Here is a 23,711-nt window from a genome sequence, read left to right on the forward strand (position 1 = left end):
AACAAACCAGGGAACAAATGTTTTAAGTAGAAGAAACTTGGATGACCCAATCTACAGTGCCATAAATAAATATCATAAATATTCAAACTAGAAACAGTATTTAAACAGGAAATCGATTGAGTTACTTTATTTTTGGTGAATCCATCAGCCAAGAAATACAATCCTTCAGACCCCCAAGCTTGTCCAATCATCTTCCCCGAGGCCGACTTGTGAAAGACACAGGTAGAAGGTGAAAAAACAGCCTTACAACCAAGATCAGTTGTGAGTTTGCTAATGGATATTAAGTGACACAATAAACTCGGAACATGAAGGACATTAAAAAAGGTAAGGATGGGAGAAATTTTAATATCCCCAATACCAGCAATAATAGAGAAAGAACCATCAGCAATACGAACTCGTTTATTTCCTGCACATGGTTTATAAGAGGAAAACTGACGCGAACAACCAGTCATGTGATCAGTGGCACCTGAATCAATGATCCAAGTGCAGTTTTGTGTGGAACAATGAAAGCAAGAGATTAAAGAATTATTACCGGCTGATTTTGCAATGAAACGGGAAGGATCTTGAGACTGGGAAGGAATTAATTTCAACAATTGCTCAACTTGTTCCCGAGTGAAGGAGGGATGTTCGATTGGAGAAGGATGGTCACGAGAAGAGTCGATTATAGCGTGAAGAGCCCTTTCAGGGCAAGGTTTCCCAGCAGTCGACTTGCCATGAAGTTTCCAACATGTCTCACAAGTGTGCCACATCCGTTTGCAATAATCACAATATAGTCTCTTCTTTTTGTCATTGTCAGCACTTCGACTAATAAGGGCAGAGGCAGAAGAATCAGGACTGGTTGTAGTGGAATCAATGTCAACATACATTGTCTTCTTGCGAAGTTCTTCAAGTCGAATTTCCGAGAAGACTTCTCAGATCGAGGGAAGAGGTTTACGGCCAAGGATCCTCCCTTTGACCTCATCAAGGTTGCGATGAATACCAGCCAAGAACATAAACACAAGATCATTCTCCTCTTTCTTCTTATGGCACACGCAATCGAAAGGGCTCTCCCACTGGTCATCATAACAGTGATCAAGCTCTTGCCATAATGAAACCATCTCGTTGTAATAGGTCCTAACATCTCGAGACCCTTGTTTGGATTGCCATAAACGAATCTTCAATTCAAAGATCTGAGAAGAGTTCTCAAGATCAGAATAGGTGGATTTAACTGACTCCCAGACCTCCTTGGCAGATTTCATAAAAAGATGCGGCTTACCAGTGGAATTCTCCATTGAATTAAGAAGCCATGTAGTAACTAAGGACTTCTCTAAACGCCAAGCCCGATAAGAGGGATCATTGGAATCAAGTTCAGCGGTTTCTCCTGTCAAATAGCCAAGTTTTCCACGGCCATCAATGGCCAGCTTAACAGACTGAGACCACTCAAGATAATTGCGTCCATTCAATCGATGAAGAGTAACTTGCATGGATGAGTGAGAAGAATCCATATTAGAGGAAACTAAAGGGACAGAAGTAGTGGTCGAATCTGGTGTAGCTGAGTCGGTGGTAGAGGAGGCCATTTAAAAAAAGAAGAAAAAGGTTACGGCAAAAGAACCTATCTCTGATACCATGTAGTTTTTTGAGAAAAGGATTATACACTTCTTGATTTCATTGATAGACCGAATAGGTCTTATATAGGAGAAAAAGATTACACATGATACAAAAAATCAGATCCTAGAAAATAGGATCTGATTGCTAAATATAATCAGATCTTAGAAAATAAAATCTGATTGCTAAAAATAAGGAAACTAATTCCTACTTACAGCTATACAACCGTTACTAATTATTTACATATCTTTGACTTTTCTACATAAGGAGATCCTAAAAAGGTTAAAGATGGAGGAATGCAACCCAATTAGTACCCCAGTGGATTGCGGAGCCAAGTTTTCCAAGAATGATGAAAGGAAGATTGATCCTATGCTTTACAAAAGCTTAGTAGGATGCTTGAAATATTTGACATGTACTAGGCCGGACATACTCTATGGTGTTGGACTTATGAGTAAGTTCATGGAGGAAACTACAGCAAGTCATTGGAAGGCGGCTAAAAGGATCCTTCGTTACTGTTGTAAATAGCTGTAAATTTCTTATTCTTAGGCATAATCTTAGAGATATTATTCTTTGTTATCTTTCCAATTTTAGAGCTACCAAGTTTAGAGCTAAATACCACATATATATGTTTGGTTCTAGTTCATCAATGTAAAATATACAGATTATCATTCTCTTTCTCTTGTAACATGGCACCAGAGCTTTAAGGTTCTTGTTTTTGTTTTTGGTCTAGTTTTCCAGTAACCAATCCTCATCTGCGCGTGTGTCAACCTCCGGCGACAATTGCCGTCCTGGCTTCTTCTTCTCTGTTTTGGATCCTTTCTAATCTGTTTTCTCAATTTTGAGGGAGTTGCTTGCTGAGCGGCATTCTTGGCCTTGCCATGAAGATGTCGTTGTTAGTGTTTTGTAGTGGGTAGGGCTGATCTACTTGGTTTGTGTTGTGCCAATATGGGTGAAGAGTCGAAGAATGTGGTGGTAACAGATGTTATCCCTGTGTTGTCCCAAGTTACAAATCAGAAGTTAAATGGCTCTAATTATTTGGAGTGGAACAATACCATCAAAATTTATTTAAGAAGTATCTCCAAGGATGACCATTTGACAAAAGATCCACCAATTGATGATGACAAAAAGATAGTTTGGTTGCGGGATGATGCTCGATTGATTTTGCAAATTAGAAACTCTATTGAAAGTGAGGTATTTTCACTTATTAGTCATTGTGAATCTGTTAAGTCTTTAATGGAGCATTTAGAGTTTTTGTATTCCAGTAAAAAGAATATCTCACGCATATATGATGTTTGTAAGGAATTTTATCGAGCTGAACAACAAGAGAAATCATTAATGGCATATTTCATGCACTTCAAGAAAACATATAAGGTACTAAATGTCTTGTTGCCCTTTAACCCTGATGTGAAAGTTCAACAGGATCAACGGGAAAAGATGGCTATCACGAGTTTTTTAACCGGGCTTGACTCTAAATTTGAGTTTGCTAAGTCCCAGATTTTATCTAGTGCAGAAATTCCCTCCTTACATGATGTTTTTACCAGGATACTGCGGGTTGATAATAACCCATCTATCACTTCTGTCATTCACACTAATAGTGCACTTATTAGTCGTGGATCAAAACAGGACAAGCTTATGCCAAGAATAATAACAGAAGTGGAAGCACTAAAAGCAAGGATCTGGACTCGGGGGGAATTGTTTGTTATAACTGTTATGAGACAGGACATACAAAGCGACATTGTAGAAAATTACAACAAAAGTCACAGATTCAAAAATTTCACTCAGCTTATGTTGCAACCACTAATACCATCCCAAGTTCCTCTGACAACACGTGCAATCTCTGCAAACGAATATGCAAAATTCCTTCAGTATCAAGAGAATTCAAAGTCTTCATCTCAATCTATCTATGCAATCGCTGAGTCAGGTGACCCAAGTACATGTCTTATCTCTTCTCCGACCAAATAGGTCATTGACACTGGTGCCACTGGTCATATGACAGGTAATCCCACACTCCTATCCAATTTTGAACCTCACACATCTCCATCTAACGTCACTTTGGCAGATGGATCTAGTTTTTGTGTTCTTGGTACTAGCACTATTGATCTAACTCCTTGATTATCATTGTCATCTATTCTTAATCTACCTAATTTTTCTTTTAATATCATGTCTGTTAGCAAAATTACTCGTGCCTTGAACTGCTTTGTCTCATTCTTTCCTAATTACTACATCTTTCAGGTTCTTTTGACGGAAGAAGATTATTGGTAAGGGACATGAATCTGGAGGCCTCTACATTTTGGATACAAAACTGTCGAGATCCACTGCTTGTTCCAGTGTCCTCACTCCCTTTGAACCTCATTGTTGTTTTGGTCATCCATCCTTACCAGTGTTGAAGAAATTATGTCCTTAGTTTCATGCTTTGTCTTCTTTGGACTATGAGTCATGTCATTTTGCTAAACATCATTGTTTGAGTTCTTTTCCTCGAGTCAATAAAAGAGCCAATTCTCCTTCTGAGTTGGTTCATTCAGATGTTTGGGGTCCGTGCCCTTTTTGTCCAAACCTGGTTTTAAATATTTTATTACTTATGTTGATGACTTTTCTCGAGTTAATTATCTTTTTTTTATGAAAAATTGTTCTGAGTTATTTACTCATTTTAGTGCCTTTTGTGCGGAAATAAAAACACAATTCAATATTTCTGTCTAAACCTTGAGAAGTGATAATGCAAAAGAATATTTTTCATATTCTTTTCAAACTTACATGGTCCAAAATGGCATTCTTCACCAATCATCTTGTGTTGATACCCCATCTCAAAATGGAGTAGATGAACGAAAAAATAGACATCTCCTTGAAACTGCGAGAGCACTCCTCTTCCAAATGCAAGTACCTAAACAGTTTTGGGTAGATGCTATTTCCACAGTATGTTTCTTGATTAATCACATGTCTTCCTCTGTTCTTAATGGTGAGAGTCCTTATCATATCTTATTTCCCACTAAATCTGTGTTCCCTGTTGAACCACGAGTGTTTGGTAGGACTAGTTTTGTGCGTGATGTCCGACCTCATCTCACTAAATTGGACCCGAAATCTTTTAAATGTGTTTTTCTTAGATATTCTCAGATACAAAAAGGTTATTGTTGTTATTCTCCTACCCTTAATCAGTATCTTGTGTCAGTTGATGTTACTTGTCAAGAACATATTCCGTTCTTCTCCTTGTCTTCCACGTCTTCTGGTCCTGTGGAGGATGATGACTTGCTCCTTTATACTATCACAACTCGAATAAGTGACCTTCCTCCACCTCCACCAAAACCCCCTATTTGGTAGGTGTATTCAAGGCGGGAAAGGCTTTCTCCATGTCCTATGCAAATAACTTCAACGCCTTTAGACCCTACGATTAGTGATCTTGATCTTCCTATTGCAGTTCGTAAAGATAAAAGACAGTGCACTTATCCCATTTCATCTTTTGTTTCTTATAATCATTTGTCTTCATCTTGTTCTTTTGTTGCATCTCTTGAATCTACTCCTATTCTCAAAACTATCTCTGAAGCCTTGTCCCACCCTGATTGGCGTACTGCTATTATAGAAGAGATGAATGCTTTAGATACTAATGATATTTGGAATTTAGTGGATTTACCTACAAGAAAGAAGACTATTGGATGTAAATGGGTGTCCACCGTCAAAGTAAATACTGATGATTCTATTGCTCACCTCAAGGCTCGTCTTGTGGCTAAAAGATAAGCTCAGACTTATGGTGTGGATTATTTGGATACTTTTTCTCCTGTGGCCAAGTTAACTTCTGCTCGCTTGTTTATTTCTTTGGCAGCAACATATAATTGGCCTCTACATCAGTTAGACATCAAAAATGCCTTCTTACATGGTGACCTCAATGAAGAAGTGCATATGGAGCAACCACCTGTTTTGTTGCTCAGGGAGAGTTTGGCACGGTGTGTCGTCTTCGTAAATCCTTGTATGGATTGAAACAAATCCCACGTGCTTGGTTTGGGAAAGTTAGTCAAGCTCTCGAAAGTTTTGGAATGACAAAGACTAAGTCAGATCACTCAGTTTTTTATTCTAAATATGACTCAGGTATCATTCTTCTTGTGGTCTATGTTGATGATATAGTCATTATTGGGAGTGATTCTATGGGAATTTCAGCTTTAAAATCCTTTCTTCACACTCAATTCCACACCAAAGATCTAGGAGCATTGAAATATTTCTTGGGGGTTGAAGTAGTCGAAGTAAGAAAGGTATTTTCTTATCCCAAAGAAAGTATGTCCTCAATTTATTGACTGACACAGGAAAGTTGGGAGCCAAACCATGCAACACTCCAATGCCTCCTAATTCTCAATTGACAAAGGATGGTGATTTGTTTGAAGATGCCGAGAAGTATAGAAGGTTGGTTAGGAAATTGAACTATCTTACAGTAACTCGTCCGAATCTTGCCTACTCTGTTAGTGCAGTGAGTCAATTTATGTCTTCTCCAATAGTTCATCATTGGGCAGCACTGGAGCAGATTTTGTGTTACTTGAAAGGGGCTCCTGGACGTGGCATATTATACAACAATCATGGACATGGTGACATCGAGAGTTTTTCTTACGTGGATTGGGCAGGTTCAAAGATAAACCGACGTTACACTACAGGGTATTGTGTGTTTGTTGGGGGAAACTTGGTATCCTGGAAAAGCAAGAAACAAAACGTGGTGTCTCGTTCTAGTGCAGAGTCTGAATATAGAGCTATGGCACAATCTATATGTGAAGTTATGTGGATATATCAGTTATTACAAGAAATGGGCCTTAAAACATCGATTCCAGCTGTACTATGGTGTAAAAATCAAGCTGCTCTCCATATTGCCACTAATCCTATGTTTCACGAACGCACTAAACACATTAAGATCGATTGTCACTTTGTTTGTGAAAAGATTTAGCAAAAATTGATTTCTGCAAGATATGTAAAGACTGGAGAACAACTTGGAGATATCTTCACCAAGGCTCTTAATGGGGTTCGAATTGACTATATCTGTAACAAGTAGGGCAAGATTGATATCTACGCTCCAACTTGAGGGAAATGTTGTAAATAGCTATAAATTTCTTATTCTTAAAAATAATCTTAGAGATATTAATAGCTGATTCTTAGGCATAATCTTAGAGATATTATTCTTTGTAATCTATACAATTTTAGAGCTACCATGTTTAGAGCTAAATACCACCTATATATGTTTGGTTCTAGTTCATCAATGTAAAATATACAGATTGTCATTCTCTTCTCTTGTAACAGTTACATCCAAGGTACCTTTTGCCATGGCCTATTTTATTCTTCTTCTAACAACCTTGAGCTTATTGGCTATTCGAATAGTGATTGAGATGGAGATTGTGATGACTGAAAAAGCACTTCCAGATTTGTATTTTTCATGGGTGATGCGGCATTTTCATGGATGTCTAAGAAGTAACCAATTGTGACATTATCTACATGTGAAGCGGAGTATGTCGCGGCATCTTCACGTGTTAGTCATACTCTAAGCAACATGAACACGGACACAGTGACACAATACAACATAACACGAACATGACAACACGATAATTTCTAAACATTAAGGACACGGGTACGGCAAGACACGGCTATAAAAAAATATTATATATTTATAAAATATTTATTATAAATATAAATCTATATAGTTTTCATGTAATATATGTCATATATTTACTTATAGAATAATTTGGTGATCTTGTGTATTGGGAAGTAATTAGGAAATATACATGAGTAACTTAGAAAAACCATTTACAAAACATATGAGTGTCTGGTGGTGTCCACGGTGTGTCCGGTATCCGTGTGTCCGACATGGGTACGACACGGGTACGCCAAGCTCCCTGGAGTGTCCGTGCTTCATAGGTCATACTATATGCCTAAGAAATTTATTAAAGGAGATTAAGTTTGTTCAAAATGAAGCTACAAAAATATTCATCAATAACAAGTCAGCTATTTCTTCGGGGAAGAATCCGGTGCATCATCAAAGGAGCAAACATATTGATGTTCGGTTTCATTCTATTCGAGAGCATGTGAAGAATAGAGATGTGAAGCTAATATATGTGAAGACGCATGATCAAGTTGCAGACATTTTCACCAAACCACTTGGAATTGATCTCTTCAACAAATTTAAGCAACTACTTGGCATGAGAGACAAAGGCAATTAAGTTTAAGGAAGGATGTCAGAAGAAGTAAACTTAATTGGATACATGCATGCATGATATTGGGAAACTAAAAGGTTTTGTTTTAGTTCATGAAAATGTGTTTTGGTTAATGAGATGGTGTTTAGGGAAATGAATATGAAATTAATATGCAAATGTGAAAGGTCACAAAACGCTATAAGCAAGTGTATTGTTGTCTTCCTCTGAAAGTGGGAAAAATTGAATACATCTTCCTCTTGAGTTTTATCTTGCTTATTGCCCACCAATTTGTTTCATCCCAAAATTATTTCCAACAAAAAACAACTTTCACCCTTCATTCTACAACACATGCTTTTCCTTGTCACTCCTTGCTTTTAGACCACATCATTGATTGAAAATCTACCTTGAATTTTTCCTCAAACTTTATGTGATTTCACTTCACCGACAACCTTATATTCATCAAGCTTATATTCTTCTCACATTGAGACAATGGATTTGCATTACCTTCAGGGGCTTTGGTTCACAGGAAACAAAATGGGCCTTACATAACCATATTCCTAATAATTTAATTCTCAAGAATCTAATTCCTAATAATACTAGAACATTATGTTTGGTTTGTGAATTATTTAGTTCAAATATTGACATGCCTTTTACTTTAACACATTTGGTATACACCGTTAAATACAAACCAAACATATTATATGGGTCTAATTCAACCCAAAAAGCTTAAGTTGATAGAATAAGAAATAGAGGCTCATATATTCAAATCCATATGTTCTAAATTAATCAATGTGAGACTATTAGTTTCTCTAATACATCCCTTGATGCATGCTAGCCTATTTTAAATAGTCATGTTGACCAAAATTAAAAAAAAAGGAAAAAGAAAAGCAAACAAATAAACTAAACTTCAATACCATGTTTGATGCATACCAAACAAATAATCTAGGCCTGATTATCAATCCAAAAGTTTAAGGTAATAAGATAGACCTAAAATTATATATTTTGATTCATATTTCCAAATTAACCAATGTAGGGCTATTAGTTACTCTACCAAGCCCCCTTAATGCGTGCTAGTCTATTTTAACTACCCACGTTATAAACAAACCAAACAAACCAAGTTATGATACCATATTAGATGCAAACTAAACATATTATTTGAGCTCGATTCATACCAGAAAGCTTAAGCTATTAAGATAAGAAACCCACGGTCATATATGCAAATCCATATTTTTCAAATTAACAAATGTGGGACTATTAGTTATTCTAATACACTCCGTGATACGTGCTAGTCTATTTTAACAAGACATGTTGCAAACAAGCCAAATAGACAAAGCTCTAATGTCATGTTAAATGCAAACCAAACATATTATCTAAGCCCAATTCAACCCAAAATTTTAACCTAATAGAATGAGAAAATAGTTTTATATATTCAAATACATATTTCCAAATTAACTGATGTGAGACTATTAGTTACTCTAATATACACAAAATCTTGATGGAAATATAGCCATATTAGAAAACTAGATTCCCAAATTACTCTTTATGTTAAATAATACATTTAACATAAACTACAAAATAATTTTTGTTTTCCTATTTTGTCATTTCCCATAATGAATGAAGAAAAGAGAGCAAAGAATAGTTGATTATTTTTAATAGAAGTTATTAGTTGGTTTTTGATCCAAGAGAAACATAAGAAAATATCATTTTATAGGTGTATATAAGCCATTCTTATTTTTTGCAGGGCCAAATCCTTAGTGTTTCTTACGTCATTATAAAATGTATGCATAAAATTAAAATATATCAAAGTGTGCATTTAATCAACGTAGAGGAAAATATGTCAAAATAAGTCAAAGGGTATTATTCGGAATAAAAAATATGTAAACTTTATTACCTGATATTAATGTGACATTACACAGGTACATGATGGGAATCACTTCACCATTATTTGTGGGAAAGTTGCAATCTTAGAGTTGATATATTGTTAGGAATATTGCTAATGTCTACCAAGCATAGGCATGTAACATGCCTTTCCAAGATAACTGGGAATTTGACAAGATTCTTTCAACCAAATGTCTCCTCTGAATAAAATCATTGAAGACCTCAAACCATATTCTAGGATTTTTTGTTTGTAATCTTGAAAAAGAGGCTAATTACCTATGTTAGATTCAAACAGAACTTATTATCCCAACTCAAATTAACCCAAAAGACTTGAGCTGATAGGATAAAAAGACCAAAACTTATATGTTCGTATCCACATTTACCAAATTAACCTACATAAGAATATTAGTTACTTTAATACACCCCATGCGGTACATGCTAGTCAATTTTAAAGACACGTCGCAAATAAAATAAACAAACTAAACAACTAAAACAAGTCAAGCTCTGCTACTATGTTAAATACAAATCAAATAAATATTATCTAGGCTCAATTCAACCCAAAAGCTTAAACTAATAAGAAAAAAGATAAAGGGCTTTATATTCATATCCATATTTAACAAATTAACTAATATGAAATCATTAATTAAACTAGTAACCTGCACATCCTTTAAGGAGAAGTTGAGTGGAAGATGGCACTTGGCAGTGAGGTGGTCAAGCATCCTAATCAACGATTAAGACCTATAACTGGAACCATGCCTTGTCTAAGACTATCCATCTTCCTTATTGACTCCCTTCTTCTTATTCATAAGAAAGCATCTTCAATTACATATTCTCTCCTAAACTAAAATATGCCACATGGACCAAATTGCATAAACACTCAAACTCAACGATCCTCATTACATACCTTAAATATGACAAACTATTTTCCAGGATTTATTCCAAAAGCATGTAAAATAGAATATTCAAACAAGAAATAAATATCAATGGTATAAAGGCTTTCTGGACAATAAGGAAATGATTGAATATATATATATATATATATATAGAAAAATTAAAAGCAGAAAACCTTTCTGGCATAAGGACTGCTCCAGCATGGCCTCCATTTCCCTCAAACTCCACCTTTATACTTGCGGGAGCAGCAATAGCAGTTACAATACCAATGGAAACACCTTAAGATTGAAATAAGAAATTAAACATAATCATCACAAATAAAACATATAAAAGTGAGTGTTGAGGCCAACCTTCTTCTTCCAAAAGTGGACCTTGCTCTATATGCAATTCAAGAAAAGCAAAATAGCTGCCTTTCTCCAAAATGACAGTAGACAAATTTTCTTCAGAAACTACATAGCCTGCAGACTTTGCGGCATCAAAAAATGATGTATTTTGACCATCAACTGATTCTTTAATGCCATTAACCAGTGCCTCACTCCCTGCTAATAAGCGACTGCACATTTAAGACATAAAACAAATTCAATATAATCACAATAATTTTTACAGAGATAGGCCACCACCAACCAAACTGACGATGAGTTTTTGTACATATTTAAGCTAATAAGTGAGATGGAATAAAACTCCACATCTCTGATAACAGTTAAGTATATAGAACAATATAAACAAAGCAACCAGCATACAACAGCAAGAATAAGTAAAGACCTCCCCAAACAACTGATTCCAAAACGAGTGGGTTCCTCAGATGTAAACAAGATCACCTCCAATGATCTCTTAGGCTGGAAGCCAGATCTGTGAAGAAGAATCATCAGACACATGATATATGTAAGAAATACTATTAAGGAAACAACTAAACCAAACCACAATCTTAGGGCATAATTAGTTCTGCATGAACAAGGAGAAAATGGAAATCATTCAGTATTAATGTGTATCCATCATAATTTTGATATAGAAATTGCAAATAAAAAAGGCAATATATACATACATGCATATAAATATATATAAAAACCCCAGCAGTCTTTAATCGCATACATTCCCATGTAAGACCTTAATATTTGCCCATATGCTTGTCTTTCATCCACGGATGCTCCAGTAGAAGTTTTACCATATTTTTCAACATTTTAGATTCAACATTTAAAGATGTACCTAATTATTTCAGCATGAACAAGAAGAAAATGGATCAACCTCATGATTATAAAGATCTTAATTTTCCGCCAATGCCTGTATTTTCAGGCTTCATGATGTTCTGATGGAAAATTCATCATGTCCTATCACGTTAGATCCAAGACAAACCATTTCAAATTGGCGAGTCAATAATAGACATCTATAAAATTGAGTCACTGATACATGCATTTTACTTGCTGTTTTATGTTCAGGAATCCTTGCTAACGAATATCTGGTTTCTAAAATATGCATATTGAGAGGCTGTCCAAAATTATCCCAGTATGTAGGAAATAACTTCAGTTTGTCTACAGAATTGCAGGTACACTCAGGTTTATCTTATTCATTTATTTGGATTGTCTTGGAAACGCTAATTTCAAGTTCACAGCTTGATGAAATTCAAGGTGGCTCAAATAAAGATTTGATCAAGAAAATCAAGACATTTAAAATTTTATGTACTATAACAAAACATTGTCATATGGAGGATGTCAGAAATATTGTTTGTTTGAAAACTAAATGTGGGAAGTCCCATTTCTCCACTTCCCCATTTTATATTAGCCCTGGTTCAGCCAAAACTCTCTGAAGCAGAGGGAAGTGGCCATTCTTAATAAGTTTTGACTTCATTAATTCGTCACTAAAAGTGAGACTACATCCCCTCTTAGCGCCAGTTCATGAAAATGGCACTTCACCACTAAATTCCCACTCATATGCTGAGGATAAATCGTATTAAATTATGATTAGTCTGATTCATTTACTCAGTTAACTCCTGTTGATGAGAATTGAGATGTGAGTTAGAGCATTTCAACATGCATGAACAAGGTAAACGCACAATTAAGGCATCAAACAACACAAGAGACGAGGCCTGCGTCCACCAGAAAACAGTGCAATGGTTGGTTCACTGTCACTTGAAGATATTACAAATTCAAGGAAGGATATCACCTTCAAATCCACAAGTAAGAGAACACATAAGGCTGTCAGCTTTGAAGCAAATAGGACACTACCCAACCCCCAACCAAATGCCCAAGAATTATCCCACCAACCTCCTTTTACAATACTTAAATTTAAATAAATTTATTAATAATAGTAACAAGATTATTAATGATAAATATTAATTAACACATCATTAGAAGTGAAAATTGCATGATATTTTGATATGAATTGGGTTTTATTTGTAGTTTGCCCATGCGTTTTTTTCTCAAGTCTTGTATAGATTTCACTCTTTTAGTTCGGATTACTACTTTTCAATGTTTTTGCATGTTGATAAGCAGAGTTTGCCCTCGGTTCCATGATCATTTCAAGCATCTAAGAAGGAAGGACTGAATGGACCAGCTTTGGAGTATGAAGAAAGCACAAAATGGAGACCAGAAAGAAACACTGTCAGCGAGCTCATGTGCCTGAACACAGCCCATGTCCCTTACCTGTGCAACAGAAGTTCCAAATTCTCAACACAGAAAGAAACACGACCAGCCCGTGTTATGTTACATGCATGTCTTTCATGCTGGCAGCAAAACCCTAACTGAAGCCCTACCTATATAAAACAACAAAAGGGGTTTTGAGAGGAGGAAATCCGGGTGCGATGGCTGAGGATTGGTCTCTCCAAGACCCGAGAAAAGCTAGGAGCCCGAGCCATCTAAGAAAGCAGATTGAAGATCAAGCTGGGATTTATTAAGTAGCAAGCAAGATGCATAACCCTTGTGGAGAACAAGGAGTTTTTCTTTTGCCACTAATCTCTATTCTTGCTTGTCTAATGTTTAGAATGAGTTCTATGGTTTGCATATTGAACATGAGAGAGTAAATACTTTTATTCTAGGATTGGAAGTAAATGCAATAGATGATGAAGTTCTGATTTATCTTTTCTAATTAATGTTTGATTGCTTTTAATTCAGTTTTCATTGTGGTTAATGCTTGTGAATGTGTAAAGCCTCTCATTTACATGATCTTAGATGTCAAGGGAAGAACCGAAAAGTGAACATTGATGTTGGAAAGCTAAGAATTTAACCTAAAGTTTTAGATTAAAATCTCCTAAAGGCCCATTGGATTATCACAGATCTTGATTGATCTAATTAATAAAATTACCACAAAAGTAGGGATAGGTCTAAATTAGATACCTTGCTGTATTCCAAAAGGAAGTAGCAAGTACCTCAAGATAATTCACCTCAAGAAGTGATTAAACCTAATAGCAAGGACATTGGTATGGAACCTTCAAATCTTCATTGTGGTGAACCCAAATCCCAAAAGTATTTGAATCTAAACCCTTGCCCTGAGCCATCACTCACCCTTAGTTCTTGTTAATTATAGTTTCTTTAATTCATTTGCTTTAATTTCTTTACTTAACTTAGAACTGTTTAGATAGCCATTAATAGCAAGTAATCGGTAATGAACAACATCGTCCCGTGGGAATGATATCTTAAATACTACTTGATCAAAACGTGCACTTGCAGTAAACCACATCAATTAATTAGAAAAGTAATTTTTTTTATCTTAAAATATTTAACTTTAATTATGGCTAATTAAGCCGAAGTTTTGTCTAACTCAAATAAAAGTTTTCCCTTTAACCCAAATTTTTAAAAAGATTCCCTTAAGCCCAAACTTTTATCCCCTAACCAAACACTTAGGAGTTTCTAGTAGCAAATGACTTTGCATTTAGATTTACATATTAAAGGATGATACATGACTAGTATCCATTATATTACCAAAATATTTCAAATAATATTCAATTTCTGAGCATGGTTATCAAAAGTTTGAGTAATGGAAAACAAGCATATGTAGTAGAACTTTAAAGTATGAAAACTCAAAAACTAACATTGATGCCAAATTTGAGCAGGTTAATTACACACCTTTTCAGCACATTTATTGCTTCAATAGCACCCAAGACACCAACAACCCCATCATATTTTCCTGAATAAGGAATGGCATCAATGTGAGAACCAGTTGCAACTGCCCCAAGCTCTGGATCAGAACCAGTCCTGAAAAACAAAAATAATTTGGTGAAATTTCAGGAAGTAGATATGTCGAAACATAGGGAATTCATTTACAATGTGCATGATAAATAGGGATCCAATTGTATTACTTACAGAGAATAATATGCCACCTTATTTTCTATGTCTATAACCAATTCCTTACAAATAATGAAAACCTTGTGATGGTAAAGGTTATACTACAACATAATGATAATTTATTACTATATCCTATCCATTTGTAACCAAAAGGCTAACAAACAGAACAGAAAGACAATGTTGACAACAAGATGATCATTATTTAATAAATAATGCTAGCATCAAAAGGTTCATAGACTCATTCCTGCAGTAGCTAGGACAGCATCTGTCAATTTTTTGTCAAGTCCAGCCCATATAAGCATTCCTCCCCCACCCCCCACCCCCCACATAGCCCTCAAATGGCTAGGGGGTTACTTGAACCAGTTTCAAAACACTTTCTTATTTGAATTCTGTCAAAAAAGATAGGTCACATAATCGTTCCGGTTTTCCAGAGATTAGTTTCTGATTTTGTTAATATTTTATTACCTTCTCTAAAAAAGGATATCTATATTCTCCATAATTATTACAAGTATATTTATTAGCTTTTTCTGTTGCTAGAATTATGGGTATCAATGACAGTTTTGTTGTCATGCTTCTCTATATATTCTACTGTTTTCAACTGTCAAATAATATGAAGAATTTAAATTATTTCTTCTAAACTTGAACAGCCATGTAGAATCATAGATTGCTCGAAGCAACTGTATAAATTTCTTATGGGACATCCACAATATACGGTGGAACAGATTTTCCTTAGAATTCTTTCCAAGGGCAGCAAGTCATTCCAAAAGCGTCAAATTCACAAAAGAACAGCTAAAGCACTTGTACAAACTTTTCCAATCTCCACAATTTAGTGTAAATCCCTCTGGTTCTTTGGCTTGGAAAGATATCTCTATTACTACTCTCCTCAGTGACAATTCTGGTCAAACCAACCCTTGGATCATGGACTCTGGAGCAATTGATCATATAACAAGTTGTTCTAATCTATTCTCAGCTTACAAGTCTTGTTCGGGGAACACAAAATTAAACTTGTCAATGGTTCTCTCTCAACAATAGCTGGAACAGGATCCTTTGGTATATCTCCTTAACTCTGCATAATGTTCTTTATGTGCCTGAGCTATCTCGTAATCTTTTGCAGATCACTAAGTTAATGAATGATCTCAAGCATTAGGTTAATTTCCATTCTTTGCAGTATGAGTTGATCTCGATAGGATGATTGGCAATGCTGAAGAAACAGAGGTCTCTATTTCTTTGAAAATGGAGTTGACTCAAGTACAAACTACTTGTTTTCAATTTTTTCAGTTCAAAATGAACAAACTTTTTGGTGCTTGGAGAATGATAAGAACTTTCCATACAATGGTAACCTAATAGTATGGTTCACATAATTGAAATACATTCAAGGGGAGAATGTGTGAAATACCTACTCCACCTTGTCTAGGGGTTAGTCACTTAGAGATAAGAGCTAATCCAAGAAAAGAACCTCCATGGTCCAATGATCTTAATGAATTAGGTTCAAAACTTTATAAATAGAAGTCATCATCTTGAGCAACTAAGAAAAATCTCATCCGAGCACCATTCTCATTATCTTGATCTCTACTAGATTGCATTTGAGTTTTGTGGAAAAAAATCTTAATTTTAGTTAGTTTACTTGTTAACACTTAACACACTTTGACCAGCTAGATAATAGGATGAGAGCTAGCATTAATATTCAATTTCCTCATGGGATCGACTTTTGCATATCTGCACACTTTACAACTTGATACAACACGTGCACTTGCGTCACATTAGGCTCACTTGCGCGCCTCATCATTTGTTATTTTAATGCTTAGGTGAGGTAGCATTATCTATCAAATGAATGAAAGGATGAAGTAAGAATTCATGATTTTTTTTATTCTAGGTAATAGTATTGTGCTTTAAAATTCTATCAAACAATATTTTTAATTCATTAAAAATATTAATTTTAATTTATTAAAGATATTCATAATTATATTATTTAGTATATTTTAATCTTGCGCTAGATGGCTGGATTCAATTTTTTAGAAACAATTTGCCCAATTTCAATTTCAAGCTAAGCCGAACCTAGACCGAGCTTTCAAAATTTGAGTTGAACTCAAACTCATCTTTTTGAGTTAATTTTGAGCTCAGACCAAGCTCGAGCTCAAGCTACTGAATTTCGAGCTGAGCTTGAGTAGGGCCCTACGCCTACCCAATCAAGCCTAGCTCATTTGCGATGATAGGCACACCTCAACAACATTGAGTAACTGAAGGGAAAAACAAACATCCTTTAGAGGTTGCTAGAGCATTATCATTTATAAATAAGGTTCCTTAGTGTCTTTAGGGCGAAACAACTCTTGCAGCTAATTTCTTTCAACCAAATGCCTGCTTAAAATTTCAAACACATGCAAGTGTTTTTCAAAAGAGTTTTTTCATATCTAAGTTGTGCTCTAACTTACCATTAAAAGTGCTTCGATGTATATTTGTGACCACAACCATGACAAATTAAATCCGAGCGCGAGGAAGCGTCTTTGTAGGTCATGCTACAACTCAAAATGGATGCAAGTATTATGATCCTATTGGACCTATTCCCAAGAAAATGTTTGTCACCATAGATGTCACTTCAGTTTTTTTTTTTTTAATCTAAACCATTTTTTGAAACCCATTTTGAATGGAAGACGCATATGTAACATTCTGGTTACTCTAATGTCTTTCAACCTGAAAATGCCACATTAACTTCTAATGGACCCAATTTTTTCATAAATACAGAACCTAGTGTTTTAACTAATGAAAACTCAATCCAAATTCTACAGTCATCTTTTGATAGGAACAACAAACGGCAAGACAAGTACCAAAGAAGTTGTTTACTCATAAAGGAAACAAAGAAATGAGACCAATGTTTCTCAACAAGGGCAACAGTACAAAGCAAAGGCTGATAAAAAATCCACTGAATCTTCAATTAAACACTGCCGCCTTTTAGAAAAAGCCCTTAGCACCCCGGGACGCGAGTGGGAATGGCCCTATTTGCAGACGGCCTTCACACTGAACATATCCAAGCTAGTTCATCTAAATCCCATTGCTAACTGTAAAGGCATTAGAACTTGTACCAAACATTCCATATAAAATTTTGTTTCTTATAAGATTTGTCACATACCTTCTTTGTTTTTACTTCATAATTGTCTTGTGTAAAATTCCCAAAGACAACATAAAAATGCTCTACAGGTTCCTGAGTGGAAAGAGGCTACTCTTGAAGAAATAATGACCCTTGAAAAAATAAAACATGGGAAGTAATGGATCAGCCAAGAAAGAAGAAAAACAGTTTGAAGCAAATGGGTTTTCACAGCAAACACAAGTCAGATGGATCATTTAAAAGATACAAGGCACATTTGATGGCTAAAGATTACACTCAAACATACAATATCGACAACCTTGAAACCTTTGCATCTGTGGCAAAATTAAACATAATAAGAGTGTTTTTATCAATTGCAGACAATCTTCGCTGGCCTCTAGAATTACTGGATGTAAAGGATGCCTTTCTATGGAGATTTGGAGGAAAATTTTAACGTGGATCCACCATTGGGCTTTGAGAAAGTTTGGATCGAAAGTCTGCAAACCAAAGAAATCTCTATATGGATTGCGAGATGATGCAGCTGAAATAGTTTCGGAAGAACTAAAAAAACCTGTGACTATGTCTATGAAGTTGTGCTTTGATAACAAGGTAGACGTTAGCATTTCACACAGCCTGTATCACAGAAAAGGACAAAACATATCGAAATTGATAGACACTTTATAAAAGAGAAGATTGAAGCAGGAGTTACCTGTATGCCATTTGTTGCAATACCACAACATATAGCTGATATCCTTACAAAGGAATTGTTCAAACTTACCTATGAGTTTCTCCTCATCAAGCCAGGCATGATAGAATCAATGCACTAATTTTAGGGATGTATCAAACAGTTATGAAAAATAGGTTAGAGAATTAGTTCCTATTTTCTAGAAATTAGCTTCTAATTTTGTTGATATTTTATTACCTTTTCTAAAATAAGGATACATCCAGAATCTCAGTTATTATTCAGGGTATATTTTTATCACCTTTTCTGTTGCTAGAATTATGGGTTTTGAATGAAGCATGGGAAGTCAAATTGAAAAACAAAATAGCCACTTGAACTTCATGTTAGTACTGTTACAACTATTAGAACACAGGATTATTATGTCTACATAAAATATTTTGACATTGTAAGATAAAAGCTGACATGATCTTCAATCAAACAGCAACCTTGCATTAGCTACTGTTATGTCTATTTGAACATGGGATTATCATGTCTATGTAGAAAAGCTTTTAGTCTCACAGCAATAAAATTAACTTCAAATTCAAACTGCAACAAAATCTTGAATTATTTCTAATTCATCCTTGTTATAAGACTGCAGGAATAATGGTTTCAAACTCACCACCGCCCAAATATGTTACCAACAGCATCTTCCCGAACAGAAAGACTAGCTTTACCCATCAGTTCTTTAATATACCTGCAGTTATGGTTTTAGTTACAATTACAATTTTATCAATAAGAGAAATGATTTTCAAATTGATCACATAAGTATTCATAAGAGTCAGAAAATGTTGCCTCCATAATAATACATAGTAATATGCTAGGTATTCTACAATATTTTAACAAAGTTAAAATGAAAAATTGTGATTATGATCGATTTGAACATTGTCCTGTACACATTTGTTATATATCATAAGTTCTACATGATTTTGAAGTCTTCTAGTAAGAAAAATATCCATAAAAGAATGTATTGCTTAAAAATCTTTTCCATACTTTTAAATCTCCTTTATAAATAACTAAATATTATCCCTTCAGTACTCATTGATTGAGGATTCTGGTTACATGGGGCAAGGAAGCCCACCTCTTAATAATAAAGTTCTCACAAATATAAATTCTAGAAACAAGATGAGATGCTAAATCCATTTTGAGATTGAGAAAATAGTAAACAGACTTGAGGCAAGCAGTAAAGGAGGTGTGTTAAATAATATGCAGGTAAAATAGAAATTATAGAATTCAAGACACTCCTCGCAAAGTGATAAATTGAGGGTTCAAGGCATGTCACAGCCAAAAGATGGGGGTCCAAGGCATACAAAATCAAATCGGACTGAAAGATTTAAAACATCCAACCCAGGGAATACTCTAGCACATTTAAGCCTTCTTAATCTAATTATATGCACATTAAAACAAGCTTCAACAGATACTAAAACCAAATATTTTCTCAAGCTTCTTAAAGCAGTACCCTCAAAGGATAGCCAAGAGCACAAAACTCAGAGGCTGCAAGTTTAAGAAGCGCATATGCAACCCTATTCTTCCATGTAAGTTGTTCTCACACTCAAAGTCAGTGACATCCAAAACACTAATGAGCAATTATATCCACATTCCAAAGCCTTTATCTTTCTTACACTTGAGCCCCCACACCATGCAACATATGTCACATGGTGTACCAGACCAACTCGACTGGGTTCTAATAGAAGAGATTAGATAATAGGATGACCAACTCAACTGGGTTCAAATAGAAGAGATTAGATAATAGGACTTAAGCTTTTCAGCAGGTGGGAAGATGAAGTTACTCAAGAATAAAAGGTTTCAATTATCCCATTTGACTTAATACAGTACATCTCACCTTCTATCCTATCCTTTCATGATCCTTTCTTTATGTCTTATTTAGGTGGCTGTATAGAGTTTAAAACCTATTAGGATAGGCCTTAGCAGAACAGTAAGGTGAACTTTTCACAACTTGAGTGGCATGATTATATGGCATGGAAATGGCTTTCAAATAAGGAGGTAAATATGCGCATGTTTAATCCTCCCTACATCCTAAGCCTTGCACATTTATCTAGCCTTCGCAGATGGCTCAAAACCTTCCTCCTCTTCACTCCCACCATGTGAACTTTTATGAACTCCTCTTTTTTAGTGCAAACTAATCTGCCTTAACATCCCCCTATTCATTGTTCCTGTCTTCGGCAATGCATGACAATTAACTTGTCCAAAAAAGAAAAACTAAAGCAAAATCGAAATAAATTCTTAAATGAATATCTCTTAAACTCCCCATCAGGGGTATGGCAGTTGGTGAAGCCTTTGAATTTAATTAACTATTCAACTCTTGAAACATTTCAATTGAAGCACATAGGCATATAGAAATAAAGGTAGAGAAAATAGCTACTTTCCCTAAAACCTTTATGGTTGTTTACAAACCAAAATGCAATAGATGAGGAAGTCAATTCATTTTTTTGTATTGGAGATGGCAATACTATGTATATAAACTTGCATCAAGTTCCTATAATTCTATCATCCTCAATCAATCAATAAGAACTCAACTGAAAAACTCCATAAACTCCTATATACAAAGGTTGTTTTTATGGAAGTTCCTCCAACAATTCCATTTTTTTATTTTTCAATTCCTATTTCAAAGAATCAAGAAAATTTAAAAGTTATCTGAGATTTACCCTCGAGCCAATACATCGTTCTCAGTGAACAAAATCCGAGTCACTGATGGAGCTGGGGTATCTGAAAAGTTCGCCAACTCATCAAACTGTAAAAGAAACAAAACCAAGCAAACAAAAACCTCAATTTATTAATATTCCCTTCAGGCAAAAAGTAATCTCCAAGAAAACCAAGAGAAGTAATACCTGCTTCTGAAGGCTCTCCAGGTTGACTGGTGAAAGAGAAAAGATGGGATGCGATGAATGAAATGGATATCCTGAGAACTCCTCCATGGTCCTCCTCGTAGGATCTTCATAGCTTCCTGCCGCGATTGTGGAGAAGAAGAAGAAGAAGAAGAAGAAGAAAAGGAGAACTTTTGGGAACTTCAACGCCATCACGGAATGTCTAGTATGGTTTCCAGGTTTTTCAGTGACGATGAATGATCACGGATGCACTTTCCTATGCCAAGATAAGAAACACGAAAGAAAACACTGTCGAGTGTTTTGACTGTTTTCTAGTTGAGAGTAGACCTGTCCATGGGCCGGGCCGGGCTTGAATCAAAATTACTAAAATTCAACATTGCCCAAGCCCGGCCCGGCCCGAAAATTCGGGCCTTAATTCTTGTCCAAGCCCGCCCAAATTTAATGATCTCTACCCTGCCCAGCCCCATGCCCAAATAGTTTTTTTATTAAATAATATATAAATTATAAAAAAATTAATAATATTATTAATATGTGGATATGATAGAATATTATTCTACAAAAATACTTAAAAGTTAAAAATACTAGAAATATAAATCTTTATTTAATTAAAAACAACTAAAAATTCAAATCATTATAATTAATGGCAATCAAATATATATATATATATATATATATATATATATATATATATATATATATATATATATATATATATATATATATATGTATAAGTATATACCAACTTAATTAATAAATATATTTTTATAATACTGGGTCGGGCGGGCAGAGTCGGGACTTTTTAACAACAAAACCCAAACCCGGCCCATTTTTTTAAACGAGCTTCTTTTTTTGTCGAGGCCGGACATCGGACCCTATATATTTGTCCAAACCCGCCCAAATTTCGGGCGGGCCTTCGGGTTTGGGCGGGTAGCCCGGCCCTTGGACAGGTCTAGTTGAGAGGCAGGGGATAAATTTTATTATTTTATGTTATTCAATTTAATTTTTTTATTATTATTATTTACAAAATTTGGCAAGCCACATTACGAAGAATAAAACCACACGAAAAGAACTGAATTTTATAACACCTATACCTTCCGCATGCATAACTTAAGATTTAAACTATTTTTTCAAGCTGGACAAATAGCCTAAAAACATCGATGCTAATAAACAAAAAAGTGATTAGCATGATTATTCAAATAGCGATGTTATTTTTGTGATAGATTATTCGAATGACGTAAATGTCAACTTGTTATTCATACCATCAGTCATTATTTTTTATAAATTTCATATTTAACCCTTAAAAATTCTTAAATTCTTAAAATTTAAAAAAAATTATAAAAACATATCTAAAATCATAAATACAAACACTACAAAATCTATACCTAAAAATCTAAAAACTTAAATCATAAACAATAAATACTAAACCCTAAATCCTAAGCCCTAAACCCTAAACCTAAATCTTATACCCTAAACCCTAAACAGTAAACCACAAATATCTTACCGGGATTTGTGGTTTATACTCTGGTGTTTAGTAAGGGAGTTTTTGGTTTATCATTTACGATTAAAAGTTTAAATTGAGAATTTAGATAAAATTTAAATTTTTTTTTTTAAAAAAAAAAGAGATAAAAAAAAGTGATGTGGATGTTGACATGAATGCCAACTTGGCATCCACATTTTTCGAGAGACCTATTCAAAAAATTTATTCAGTAAAAATATCATTACTCTTATTTAAATATGTTGTTGATCCTAAATTTATTATATATATATATATATATTAATAAAATTAACCCAGAAATAGTACTGTGTGAAGTTGGGTCACATGTACCTATTCTTAAAAACAATCTATTTTAAAAAGAAAATGCCAAAGTCCCCCAATTAGAATTTTGAGAGAAATGGTTGATGGCTACTGTAAGGGTCTCACCTGATCGTTAGTGCGATCGGGAGGGCCGTGACAGCTACCATAGTAAAATCTTAACATGGTAAAACTATTTTTCTAAAAATTATTTACATTAACATTAATAACATATGTATTTTGCAAATTTATTTTCTCCATACATTTTTTTAAAATTTTATCTTAATGAATTTAAAAATTTTATAATAATTAAAATAATTTAGCGGTAATAAATTTATCATTTTCAGAGTTTACAGTAGTCTTTGTTTTGCGGAACTAAAACCACTAAAAACAGACGTGGATCACTTCTATAGACTATAGTGTATGTTTTTTTAAAAAATGTTTACAAGTCAAAAACGAGACTACTAAAATATCCCCTAAATTTTCTAAATAATGGACTT

General features: G+C 34.7%; 1 protein-coding gene across 1 annotated transcript in view; it reads right to left on the reverse strand.

The window, feature by feature from the left end:
• Window positions 1-21,702, reverse strand: part of LOC120266703 (ureidoglycolate hydrolase) — a 38,889-nt gene extending 17,187 nt beyond the window's left edge. Inside the window, exons 1-7 of the mRNA XM_039274350.1 lie at window positions 21,423-21,702; window positions 21,240-21,325; window positions 19,196-19,270; window positions 14,558-14,686; window positions 11,265-11,351; window positions 10,853-11,055; window positions 10,678-10,780 (exon numbers count right to left, since the gene is read on the reverse strand). Coding sequence (XP_039130284.1) covers window positions 10,678-10,780; window positions 10,853-11,055; window positions 11,265-11,351; window positions 14,558-14,686; window positions 19,196-19,270; window positions 21,240-21,325; window positions 21,423-21,611 — 872 coding nt within the window. The 5' untranslated portion in view covers window positions 21,612-21,702. The remainder of the gene's footprint in view (window positions 1-10,677; window positions 10,781-10,852; window positions 11,056-11,264; window positions 11,352-14,557; window positions 14,687-19,195; window positions 19,271-21,239; window positions 21,326-21,422) is intronic.
• Between the last annotated feature and the right edge of the window lie 2,009 nt (window positions 21,703-23,711).

Source organism: Dioscorea cayenensis, chromosome 8 (assembly GCF_009730915.1).
Source record: "Dioscorea cayenensis subsp. rotundata cultivar TDr96_F1 chromosome 8, TDr96_F1_v2_PseudoChromosome.rev07_lg8_w22 25.fasta, whole genome shotgun sequence".
Lineage (NCBI taxonomy): Eukaryota > Viridiplantae > Streptophyta > Magnoliopsida > Dioscoreales > Dioscoreaceae > Dioscorea > Dioscorea cayenensis.